The following is a 13768-nucleotide window of genomic DNA, read 5'->3' on the forward strand; positions in this document are numbered from 1 at the left end:
TATGTGTACATTTTGGCATTTGTTGGCCTCTTGTTAGGTGGCTGCTTTTGCTTCCTGAGTCTTGGCCAATATACCTATGACGTCTCCGTTACAGCTGCTGAGGTGGTTACTTGCACTGGCCATTAACCTCCCGGTGTGGCAGCTGGGTGAACTCCAGCACAGTAGCTGAGATGCTTCCTGAATGGCAGCTCAAGCCTCACAAGGCAGTCTTTCCTTAAAACTGTGACCTCGGCTTACTTCCGGGCCTTCATGTCTGCTTCGTATTGTATTTAGGAGTGATTCACACCTTTAAGGCTCACTGAGAATCCCCCTTCTGATTCCACAGTGCAGCTATGCATTAACGTGGCTTTAAATACACATATTTTATATTATTGGGGGATGTTCTGCAGTGGGAATGGGAGATTTAAGCTTGTACTCCTAAGACCATCATATTTGAAATGCATAGGTTCTTTTTAATCTTTTCTATTTTTACATGAGCATTAGAAAACAGAATCCAATCCTCATAGCATGTCTTTCATGCCAAAATACACACCAAACATCTTGAGTTGAAAGTAAAATAGGTGCATAAAGAGATTACGAGTGAGGATATGCACTTGAAAAGTCCTTGTCCCCTCCAGATCGAGCTTGCTTATTCTCTTATTTCAACTTCTTTCCATGGCTTCTATTATCATGGTGTCATGATCATATATTTTTAGTTAGATAAATATATATTTTAGGTAAATATACTTTTAGTTCAGCCCCATCCTATAGTTACCCATTCCTACCCTGCTCATTCTAATACTTAACTTCTGCTGATCTTATATACGTGACAACACAAAAATCAATACTACAATTGAGTAATTGCTAGAATTCTGAGTAATGACAAGGGACTAACAATCTTCCTATTAATATAATTTGACACTGTTTGAAGTCAAGACTCAGAATGAACACATCTCTACTCATGACAACACTCCTACTCTACAGCCTCAATTTTAAAAAAACCAAGTTTCAAGAACAGTATGATTTCAATAAGGAAAATGATCAGTTTTGAGCATAACCTTTTGATCAGTATAAAACTGTTTCAATTTTCTAGGCTATTCTGCTATAAAGTTTTATTCATTCCAAGAGTCTCCAATTAGTGTAAATCCCTTTCACTTCTTTTTTTTTTTTTTTTCGTTACGCGGGCCTCTCACTGTTGTGGCCTCTCCCGTTGTGGAGCACAGGCTCCGGACACGCAGGCTCAGCGGCCATGGCTCACGGGCCCAGCCGCTCCGTGGCATGTGGGATCTTCCCGGACCGGGGCACGAACCCGCGCCCCCTGCATCGGCAGGCAGACTCTCAACCACTGCGCCACCAGGGTAGCTCCCCTTTCACTTCTTCACACAAGTAGCTGAACACTGGTGGAGAACAACAGACAGTGCTCGGTGGTGTCACTGTACACTTATAACCTCAAATGTCAAGTGGGCGCTCAGATCTTCCTAGCAGCAAAACTACTATACACACCTATGCTTTCCCACTCTCCAAAATGAGTATTTTCGTTTTCCCTCCAACCTCCTACACCACATCTCCTAATCTTCACTCTCAGCTCATGACCTCGCCTCATACTTTACTGAGGAAATGGAAGCAATCAGACAGGAACATCTTCATCTTTGCCATCAGCCAAGCTTCGAGGCTTCCTGCATCTGTATTCATATTCTCTGCCTTTCATCCTGTTGCTAAGGGTGAAGCATCCCTGCTCCCATCTAAAGCTGACAAATCTTGCACTTGTGCTTGGGATTTCATTCCTTGCCTTCTCAAGGATGTTATTATTACAATTATCTCCCTCCCTCCTGTGTCGCTGGTTTCTCCCTCTGTTCTGAATCATCCCCACCTGCATACAAACATTTTCTAGTATCTCCTTGACCTCACATTCCACTCTGGCTGCTGCTTCTAGTTTTCTCTGCTCTCATTCATAGCACACATTCTTGAGTTGTCCAGAGACATCCAACTTCTCACTTCACTTCCCCATCTTGCTCAAATGGGGCTCTGTCCAGCCTTTTCTCCTTTGACCTCTATGTTGCCTAGTCTAATGGTTAAGCTCCTGCTTTTACCTTACTTGATGACGCAGCAACATTTAATACAATAACTGTACTTTCCTTCTTGAAATGCCATCTTCTCTTGGCTTCTGTGACATGACCCTCGTCTGATATTTCTTCTAGCTTCTTGGTTGCTTCTTCTCTCTCTTTGCTCGTTCTTTCATGTCAGACCACAAAGCTAAATGTTGGCATGGGCCTCCTCCTCTTTTCTATCCAGCTCCAAGACTTTACATACAATCTGTATACCAATAACTCCAAAAATTCTATTTCCAGCCTGGACTCTTCCCAGAACTCCAGATTTGTATGGCTAAGAACTTACTTAGTATTTCTACCTAGACATTTAGTAGCCATTTCAAACCTAACACAGTCAGGAGACAATCTTGATTCCATCTTTGCCCCAGTTTCATGTCCGCCTCCTCAAGCTTCTCTTCCCCCATCTTTCTCACCTCAGCAAATGGTACCATGCTTACCCAGATGCTCCAGCCAGAATCTACTTGTTACCCTTCATCCCTCTCTACTACTCTCTCATCACGCCAGTCCATGAGCAAGTCTAGTCCACCTTTCCACAAAACATACCCTGAATCAGTCCACTACTCTTGGATCTGCAATAATTCCTTGTTCAAGGCACTCTCGTTGAGTTGCCTCTCCTGGATTCCTGCAATAGCATCTCTAAATGTCTCCTTGCTTCCTATTCACACAGCAGCCACAGTGATATCTTAAGACATCCATAAGATTGGGTTGCTCCCTGCATAAAATCCACCAGTGGTTTTCTACCACACTTAGCCAAAATCTGAACTGTTTAGTCTGGATCACAACATTCAAAATGATCTGGCCTATGTCCATCTCTGATCTCATGCTGCACCACTGCCCTGTCACTCAGCATCCTCCAACCACACTGGATGACGTTTGGTACCTAAAACACCACTTATTATTGCAAGAGAGACTTTTCTCCGCTGTTTCCTCTGCTCCACCTGCTCTTTTCTTTGACCTTTGTATGGCTGACCCCGTCCTGCCATTATTATCTCCTTAGAGACCCTTCTCACCAATCAATATGTTATGTATTTGTTTATTCATATTTTGTGGAATCTGCAATCTACAACATAGGAAACGCTCAATAAATATTTTAAAATAGATGAATAGATGGAATTTAAAACACTATTTTTATGATACCAGGTGTCAACTATCATTATTGTTAGTAACAATAAATAACAATAGCAATGATACCTTACACTTATTGAGTGATTACTATATGCCAGGTACCATTCTAAGTACTTCACATATATTACTTCATCCCCCAGCAGCCCTACCAGGTAGTTACCATTATTATTCCCATTTAAAAAAATTAATTAATTTCCCCCATTTTATACATAGGAATCTGAGGCATGGAAAGGTTATATGATTTGCCTAAGGTCAAAAAGCTAAGAAATGGCAAAGCCAGGATTCAATCAGGTAAACTAATTTTAGGGCCTCCATGATTAACTACTTAATATTTTGTTATTATTATAGTTAGCAATATCAGTAATGCTAAACAGCATTAATTGAACATCTATTATGTGCCAGGCACATAGCCTTTTTACTTTGGTTAATTTAATCCTCACAACAAAAGGCTTATGAGGTAGTGTTACTATACTCATTTTATAGATGCAGAAGGACAGTCAAAGAAGCTAAATTTCTAGCTCAAGGTCGGGCAGCAAGTGAGTAGCATAGCCAGGATTCCAACCCAGCTGTGACTCCAAATCCTTGTTTATTCTCCTATACTACATGCCCCCATTTTCCCCATGAAGAATAAAATTTTTCCCCATGGTCCGTAAACCACAGACTCGAGGGGACTCCTGCCGATTCTGGGAAGGTCTTTCACAGTTGCAGTTTCCTCATCTCTTCTGTTCATTCAACAAACATTTAGATTGTCTGACAGCAGCTGATGCACGGTTAAACATGGAGAGGACTCCATAATTCTCAGTGTGCTAGCAGGTTTCCTTGTTTAGTCTATTCTCACCTGTGAAGAAACTTCTCATAGGTCTGGCGGAAGGCGAACCCTGCCCGACGCACCCTCACGTTTTCCAGGAGTCCAAGATACTCTACTTGATGCCGGCAGCGTTCATCGTCAAAGATCTGTGGGGACTTCTTGTCGTTGGGTTTGATGCAACGTACATAATATGGTTCCTAAAGAAATGAATCGGCAAATGATAAGTTTCACTGGAGAAAGATCCCAGACTAAAGACATTGACATGCCATTAGCGTTAGCTGTGTCAAATTAAGCTCTGTGACTCTCATTTCTCAGGCGTAGACTTATAAAAAAATTCTTCCTTTCCCTTCAACTTAAATTTCCCTTCAATTAAATGCCTGGAAATTCTCAGGCATTCAGTTAAAATTTTGTATTATTATATTTTAGGACTCATCAGGAATAGCAGAAAGGGGGTAAAGCTAGGGTGTAAACAATTGAGACATGTAAACATCAAGTTTTTGTGTATTTACAGAAACATGATTAAAAGTAACAGAAGGAGTAATTTAATAGAAAGAGGCAGAAGCTGTGGTAAAAATGCATTGTTGAAGAATGTAAAATAATTGGCACAGCCCTGGTACATACTAAGTGTTCCTTTCACCTTTGAATCATTTCAGTCCTTCAAACTGGAATAGCTTCTTCGGAATATCAGTGCTTTTACGTGCCTAAAAGGAGCAAAGATAAATCTTCCCTAGAGAAAGACTACATAAACTTGGGCCTCCAATTATTTCTATAAACAGTTTCGCAAATTTAATGTTTGGAACAAAGTAAGTTAACCAGATATATAAGGAGCCAAGATAACATGAATTAGAAATAGCAAAACAACATACAAAATAAAAAGATCTGTAAGGGTCCAGATATTGGAGTTATCAGATAGAAATATTAAAACAACTATGCTTAGCACGTTCAAGATGACAAAAGACAATATTGAGAATTTTTTTAGAGAACCAGAAACTACAAAAAAGAACCAAACCAACTGGAAAACCTAGGACTTAAAAATACAATAATGGAAATTAAGAACTCAGTGGATCAGTAGAAGAGTAGATTAGAAATTGGTGAAGAAAAAAATTAGTAAACTAGAAGGAAGGTGAGAAGAATTTTCCCAGGATGGATCATGGAGATGGAAAATAAAGAAGACAGGTTAAGAGGCACACAAGACACCGTAAAGTGGTCTAAGTAACTGGAGTCCCAAAGGGAGGAGACAGAAGGGGCAGAAGCAATATTTGAAGAGCTAATAGCCAAGAGCTTTGTAAAACTGATGAAAAACAATTAAGCTGTAACAAACTGAAGAAGTCCTACAAACTGCAAGCAAGATTTAAAAAGAAAAATGTACACCAAGGTACATCAGTTAAACTTCTGAAAACCAAAGAAGGGCAGCCAGAAGAAAAAAGGCTGACTACCTAAAGGAGCAACAAATAGACTGACAGCTGACTTCTCAAAAGAAAATATGGAATCCAGAAGACAGATGAGTATTGTCTGTGAAATGCTTAAAGAACTGCCAATGTAGAATTTCACACCCAGCAAAAACGTTCTTCAAGAAGGGAAACAGCATAAAATATTTCCAGAATTTGTCAACATCAGGCCTCAGATATAACAGGATGAAGTTCAGGCAGAAGAAGAATGGTCCAAGAAGAAGCTCGGTGATATAGAAAGAGGAAAAAAGAAGTAATAAATGAGTAAATCTAAACAGATATTGACTATTCGTAGTAGTAATAATAATGATGATGATGATGTCATCATCTTACTGGCTATATATATATAAAATAAATATTTATAAGTACATGACCAAAAGAGCGCATAAGCTGGGAGGAAGACAAATGGAATTAAGATGTTTTATGGCCCTTGCATTGTCCAGGAAGGAGGTAAAAGCACCCAATAAGATTAGATTTCTATAATCCAGAATGACATTGTAACAACTTGAGTAACCACCAAAACAATATTATAATGTAAATCTTCCAAAATAATAACGTGAATAAATGTAGTAATAAAAAATCATTGCAATACTGAGTGGTAGTGTGTGTGGGGGGGCGGCAGTGCAAGGAAAGGATGCCTCCCTAGGTTTAACTAAACATTCTGACTCAAAAGACTTACAGCCCGCACTTGGCAGGAGTCTACCCAGGAGGACAAGAACATGGTTTGCCAGCAGGCATGTCAAGGTCGTGCAGCAGTCCATACCGCAGTCAGGTAATAGCTTGGGCACAATAAGATGAGTCCGTATCAGACAGATGTGGGAAGTGCCCTTGGTTTAAAAGCCTCATGCCCCATAGGATTCAATATCTCTTGTAACAACTCTAATGACATAGCTCCCAGGGTCCTTGAAAGGGACATGCCTAATACATGAGTCATCATGCTCAGGAAGCCAAAAGTACGTCATCCCCACCAGACAATTATCATTCTCCCAGTACAGGTGCAATTTACCAATAGGGGTAATTTTTATCTTAAGTGATGTTGCCTAGTAATATAGTTGATATACATCATACTAGGTTAACAGGGGAACAGAGCTAGAAATTTAACTGAGGTTATCAAGCAGAAGGAATAGAATTTTGTTTACCTTTTGCCCACAGTAATCAATCAAAAAGATTAGGAAGCAAAGAAAAAGAAATATACAAGAGACAAACAGAAAGCACTAATGAGATGGTTGATTTAAATACAACATACGATAGCTACGTTAAGAGTAAATGAACTGGGCTTCCCTGGTGGCACAGTGGTTGAGAATCCGCCTGCCAACGCAGGGGACACGGGTTCAAGCCCTGGTCTAGGAAAATTCCACATGTGCGGAGCAACTAAGCCCATGCGCCACAACTACTGAGCCTGCACTCCAGAGCCTGTGAGCCACAACAACTGAAGCCCGCACGCCTAGAGTCCGTGCTCCGCAACAAGAGAAGCCACCACAATGAGAAGCCCGTGCACCACAACAAAGAGTAGCCCCCGCTCGCCGCAACTAGAGAAAGCCTGCACACAGCAACGAAGACCCAACGCAGCCAAGAATAAATAAAATAAACTTATTAAAAAAAAAGAATAAATGAACTAAATGATTTATTTGAAAGACAAAGATGGTCAGAAGGGATAAACAACAAAACTAACTATATGCTATTTATGAGGGACAAACTTGAAACATAAGGATATGGAAAGGTTGAAAGTAAAAGGGGGGAAAAGGATAGACCATGCAAGCCCTGGCCAAAAGAAAAGCTGCTTTTAACTTTTCTATTCATGCAAAGCTGACTTTAAGGCAAAAAGCAATATAAAGACATTTCATAGTGATAAGTGACTCAAACACTAGGAAGATATAACAGTTCTAACTTGAATAAGCCTAATAAATTCTCAAAATATTTGAAGCAAAAATGGAAGGTACAACAAGAAGTAGACAAGTTCAGAATCAAAGTAGGTTTTATCACACGTTTCAGCACTGACAAAACAAAGTAATTAGTAAGAATGCAGAAACATTGGACAATAATAATATGACTAGCAAACTAATGGATGTGTATAGAATATTAAATGCAAATAATTTTAACACATAAACAAAACATATAATGAAAACTTCACAAATTTCTAAGGACTGAAACCACACAGAGTCTATCCTCTGATCAAATGAGATTACACTAGAAATCAAGAGCAAGAAGATAATTAGAAAATCTTATATGACTGGAAATTAAGAAATATACTTCTAAATTACCCTTGGGTCCAAAAAAAAATTACAGTATGAATTAGAAAATATTTTGAACTCAATAATTTATGCAATCATGTGGGCAAAGCAATCTTAGTGTAAGGTATCATTTGAGTAGTATAAGTAACTTCACTAAACAGAAACCAGTTGAATGGAATTTTACCAGTATTGACTGATTATGCACAGGAAGTGGTAACACTGGAATAGACACTTCATGACCAGCTAAGGGGTGGGGGGATGCCCTTTCATCCCGGTTAGTAACATAAAAACCTTCAGATAAGGAAGCCAGTGGAAATGCTTTCTCTATATTTAATCAGCATTCTGTTTCAATTTATAAACACTGCCTCCTCTCTCCTTTGTAAATATCCAGGTTGACTCAACCTAAGAAATCCTAAATTTGACAAATTCTAAGTGTCTTATTAAGGTTAAATTCCCAAAGTTGACAGTGATCTTATTATCTTGCACTTACAAACCTGTTTCTCCCTATATTTTTGTGAAAAACATCCTTTGCCAAAGTACACCAATCAGTATATGTATTAGGCAGAAGATACCTGATTTAGATAGATATTCATCTATTGATATTTAACACATGTTGAACAGTATCAAATAGAGTCAAAAGCAAATTCAAGTTCATTTAATAATTTACTGACTGTTCAGAGTGCTTTATGAGGTATCAAGAAGTATATAAAATTAGTAGAAGTCATTCTTTAGATGCAAAAGGCTTATCTAGGTGGTGATAAGACATGCATTTAAAAACACTGTGTGCTATAGTTAATACTACTGTATTGTATATTTGAAAGCTGCTGAGAGAGTAAATCTTAAAAGTTCTCATCACAGGGGAAAAAAAGTGTAACTGTGCATGGTGATGGATGTTAATTAGACTTATTGTGGTGATCGTTTTGCAAAATATGCAAATATTGAATCATTATGTTGTACATCTGAAACTGATATACTGTTGTATGTCAATTGTATGTATGTCAATAAAATAAATAAATAAAATATTTAAAAGTACAACAAAACAAAACCACTGTGTGGACTCTGAGAAAATGCACTTCTGGTGATGGAGGACTAGGCAATTCATATCAACCTTCCTGAGGAAGTCACTGAAAAAAAGTGCTACACAAAATATGGGGAGAGGGGAGAAATCTCAATGCATCAAGAGCTGATAACATAGCCGAGATGAGAGTAAGACTAAAGTCCAGAGGGGTGTCTTAGAGGCAACCGTTGATCTGGAGAGGCAGCCGTGAGGCTGAGCACAGCTGCTGACAGCCTGTGGGGTTCAGGGGATGAAAGCTGGAACTTGAGACCTTGGATGCAGAACTACACGTTGGTCTGGAATCCTGAAGAGCTAAACCTGGGAGTTAAAGGTGAATGGAAAATAGTCTGGCACTTTCAGGGATGGGAGGCAGCTCACTGCTGAGCCACTACAGGTCCTGAAACTGGATTAAGGTTCCAGAATGTCAGAATTTGCCTGATATATCTTTTTAAATGTAAACTTTCAACTTTTCTGTTATGATTAGATGTCATTAATAAGTGGCAATGTATCTGTATTCTTTTTCTTTAATCTGATTTGATAGTTTTTCTCCATTTATATTCACTGTAATTACTAATATATTTGGATTTATTTCTACCATCTTTATTTGTCCCAGCTTTCCTATGTTATTTTGTCTCCTCTTTCCTATGTTTTTTAAGACTAATGATTTTTTTTCTCATTCTGGCTTCCCCCACCCCCAACCACTAGTTTGGAAGTTATAAACTCATTTCTATTCTTTCAATGACTACACTAGAAAATTTTATATGTATTTATAACTCATGAGATATATATATACCAATGCTTTTGGTATTGGTGTATATATATAACCAATACTTTTATCCTTTTCCTGAACAACCAAGGACCTTAAACAGTTGAATTATAATCACCCATTCTTCCAATTTATATGCTATTGTTGTTGTGCTACTTAGCTCTAACCTGTATTTTTAATCTAATAAAATATTATTTTACAGAGTCAGCTTATTTATATGCACCCACATATTTACCAATTTCTTTGCTCTTCATTTTGCATTTCAGACTTTCGTTCAGTAATCAGACATCCTCCTATCTGACATATATCTTTTAGAATTTCCTTTACTGTGGTTCTAACTCTCTTTTTATTTTTCAGAAAGATTCTTTGTTGTGTCTCTGTTCTTGAAAAATATGAATTCTCTTGGTATAGAATTCTGGTTTAGTTATTTTCTCTTCAAAGCTAATCTGCTTTTAAGGTATTTTCTTCATCTTTGGTATTCTGGGGTTTCACTATGTGCTTGGGAGCAGATTTCTTTTAATTTTTCCAGCTCGGGATACACTGGACTTCCTGACCCTGTAGAGTGGTGTCTTTCATCATTCTTGAAATTCTTTTTTCTTTTCTTTCTATCATTCTACCCATTCTCTCCTCTCCTTGTTTGACTCTGGTTAGATGCATGTTAGATCTTTTCATTTTATCTTCCATGTCTCTTAATGTGTCTCTTGTAAGTTTAATTTCTTGGTCTCTTTAAGTGGGATTCTGGATAATTTCTTCAATTGTTTCTTTCATTTCCCTATTCTCTCTTCAGCTTTGTCTAAACTAATGTTAAACCTATCCACTGAGTTTTAATTATTTAGTTTTTATTTCTATCAATTGCCTAGTTACCTGCTCTCAATTACTAGTTCGCATATTTTTAGGCCCTTCATTTCTTTTTTTTTTTTTTTTTTGCGGTACGCGGGCCTCTCACTGCTGTGGCCTCTCCCGCTGCAGAGCACTATGAACTCCTTATTTTCCTTAGAACTCCATCTGTGGAAGTTCTTTAAGGTCTGGAATGAAGGTGGTTCCCTCACCTTGCTTCCATCAGATGCCTGGGGGCAATACTAGACCTGAATTGACCAGGCTTGAGCCTTTTCAGGCCACCCAGGTAGTGTGAATTTGGACTGCAAATCTCATAAAAGCTGGCTTACAATTATAAATTCTCAAGGGATGGTCACCCACCCTGCTTGGCTCAGTGCCAAGGACCAAGACAGGCAGTTTTCCTTTCAGATAATGAGGGGTTACTTCTAGCTCATTCTAGAGGTAGCTCTCTGAGGAGGCAGCCCCCTGGAGACCCACCGTTGTGTGTGTGCGTGTGTTTGTGTGTGTACATATGTGTGAGTATGCATGTGGTTTGTGGTCCCTTGTTAGTCACCCTACTCTGGGCAGGCCCTGGGCTTCCCTCCAAGGACCAGCCTTGGATACCTATACTCAAAGTCACCCGCTTCAACAGATGCTGACAGGGTGAAAGCTCTGGTGCTCTAGTTATTTTTCCCTTCATTCAGTTAATTTCTGCCTTCACTCAGCACCAGGCCTGCATGTTCTTTGCTTTCTTGTTAGTTCATGACCGTGTTCAGGAAGTTGGTTTTTATAACTTACCAAGTTTTGGTTGCTCTCAGTCGGTTTTAGGGGGTGTTTTGTTCACCCTGTTGCTGGAAAATGCATTACTTACATGTATTTTAAAAATCTTCATGTTGATGTTCCTAGGTGAAAATCATCTCTAATTTCATTTTTTCATGTTAACCTTGTACCAAGGTAATATTAAGCTCATAAAATGAATTGGGTAGTGGCCTCTCTTCTTCCCTTCCTCGAAAACAGTGTATGTATGATAGGAATTACTGGCTCCCTGAAGGATTTGTAAGACTTACCTGTAAAACCATCTGGGCCTGAAGTTCTTGGCAGAATTGGGGGAAGGCAGACTTCTGATTAGTGATTCAGAATCTTTAAATTTATTCAGGCTTTCAGGCTTTTTTAATTTTGATAACATTTTCCCAGAAAACGAATTTTTCAAATTCACTGGCATACAGTTGTTCATAATATTCTGATACTTTCAAAAATCTCTGCAGTATATAAAGTTGTATCATTTTTTCATTCTTAACATTATTTTCTCTTTTTAAAATAAGTTTTTTAAAGGTCTATTTGATTAATTTTTTGATTACTTTTAGTTTTTGCTATTTAGAAATTATTTTCTTAATTTTTTTCTTTAGATTTTCTTTGGATTTCCTTTTCTGGCTTCTTAAGTTGAAGTTAACTCATTTACTTTCAGTCTTCCTTGTTTTTTTTTGTTGTTGTTGTTGTTTTAAATAAAGGCATAACAAGCAGACCACTTTAGGAGTATTTTTAAGTTCCCAAGCAGATTAAAAAAAAAAAAAACTTTTTTGATGCTGATTTTCATTTCATTTGCTGTGAGGATGGAGATGCATCTATATATACATTTGTTAAAACAGTTGAGACTTCTTTTGTGATCTAGCATGTGGTCAATTCTTGTAAATGTTGCATGTATACCTGAAAGGAATATGTATTTCTTATCCCCTGGGTATAGAGATCTTTTGATCTATTAGATAAAGTTTAAATTTGGCTGCTGCACTCTTATGAAGGTTTTTGCTTGATCTGTTTCTGGTAGAGTTGGTTTAAAATCTCCCTCTGGGACTGTGGACCTGTCAATTTTGCCTTTTACATTTTTTCAGGTTCTTTTTTTTTTTTTTGCTTTATAGAGTTCAAGTACCATCATGGCTGTGCTGTTAGGTAGCTAGTTCAAAATGGCTTTATTGAGTATTTTCATTTTATTATGATAGTCTCTTTATCTGTAATAATAATTTTTTTCCCTTAAGTTCTATGTTTTTTCACATTAATATTGCTTTCACCAGGTTTTTTTTGGGGGGGGGGGCTTGATATATCTTTACCCACCTTTTTGTTCTTAATCTTTCTGCATAGTGTCAACTAGGTAGCTCCTATAAACAACATGGCAAAACCTTGGTGTTACTGCAGATTCAGTTCTAGACCATGGCAATAACATGAATACTGCAATAGGCTAAGTCACACGAATTTTCTGGTTTACCAGTGCATATAAAAGTTATGTTTACATGACACTATAGTCTATTAAGTGTGCAATAGAATTATGCCTAAAAAAAACAACACCTGAATTAAAAATACTTTATTGCTAAAAAACGCTAACCATCGCCTAAGCCTTCAGCAAGTCATAGACCATCAAAGATCACTGGTCACAGATCACCATAGCAAATACAACAATAAAGAAAATGTTGGAAATACTGCAAGAATTACCAAACTGTGACACAGAGATACAAGTGAGAAAATGCTGCTGGGAAAATGCTGCTGGTAAACTTACTTGTTGCAGGGTTGCCACAAAACTTCAATGTGCACTATCTGTGAATTGCAATAAAACAAGGTATGCCTGTACCTGGATTTTCCACCTATCCAGTCTGTTTAGTCTATTTACATTTATGGTGAGTACCAATTAATTAGATTTATTTCTATCATGTATGTATTTTCTAAATGTAACATTTTTCCTTTGTTTCTGCCCTGCCCACCTTCCTGCCTTCTATTAGACTGATAGGTTGTCTCTATTCTTTTGCTTGTCCCTACTCTCTCCCTCGTTCCCCCACCTCACACAGCCTGGGGAGCTGTAGCAGAGACTGTTAGACTCGTCGCCTACCTCACACACGGTAACTTTTTTTCCTACTTCAAAACAGAAAACTTACTTCTAGCTGGGTGCACTGCTGACCAGAATAAAAAGACACTTCCCAGCTTCCTCGGCAACTAGGTACAGCAAATGAGATGTCGCTAAAGTGCTATATGAGACTTCCAGGAAGTCTCTTTAAAAGGGAAGAGGCTCCAATTGCCATCTTGGACCCGGAGAAGGGATGCCAAGCACTAGGATGGTAGAGCAGAAAGACAGAAGGAACTTGTCTCTAATAACCTTAGAGCTGCTATACCAGTGCTGGGATAACTTCTCCTGTACTTCATTTACAGAGAGAGAAATAAATGTCTCTCTTTTTTTTTTTTTTTTTTTTTTTGCGGTACGCGGGCCTCTCACTGTTGTGGCCTCTCCCGTTGCGGAGCACAGGCTCTGGACGCGCAGGCTCAGCGGCCATGGCTCACGGGCCCAGCCGCTCCGCGGCATGTGGGATCTTCCCGGACTGGGGCACGAACCCGTGTCCCCCGCATCGGCAGGCAGACTCTCAACCACTGCGCCACCAGGGAAGCCCTGTCT

At 38.6% G+C, this 13768-nt stretch overlaps 1 protein-coding gene across 5 annotated transcripts in view; it reads right to left on the minus strand.

Annotated features, from left to right (window-relative positions):
• The window catches only part of MYO1D (myosin ID), a 350471-nt gene that overhangs the window by 198987 nt on the left and 137716 nt on the right, over positions 1 to 13768 (minus strand). For all 5 annotated transcript variants that reach the window (XM_019927106.3, XM_019927108.3, XM_019927107.3 and 2 more), the window contains exon 15: positions 4051 to 4217. In XM_019927106.3, coding sequence (XP_019782665.1) covers positions 4051 to 4217 — 167 coding nt within the window. The remainder of the gene's footprint in view (positions 1 to 4050; positions 4218 to 13768) is intronic.

This window comes from Tursiops truncatus, chromosome 20, assembly GCF_011762595.2.
Source record: "Tursiops truncatus isolate mTurTru1 chromosome 20, mTurTru1.mat.Y, whole genome shotgun sequence".
NCBI classification, from domain to species: Eukaryota; Metazoa; Chordata; class Mammalia; order Artiodactyla; family Delphinidae; genus Tursiops; species Tursiops truncatus.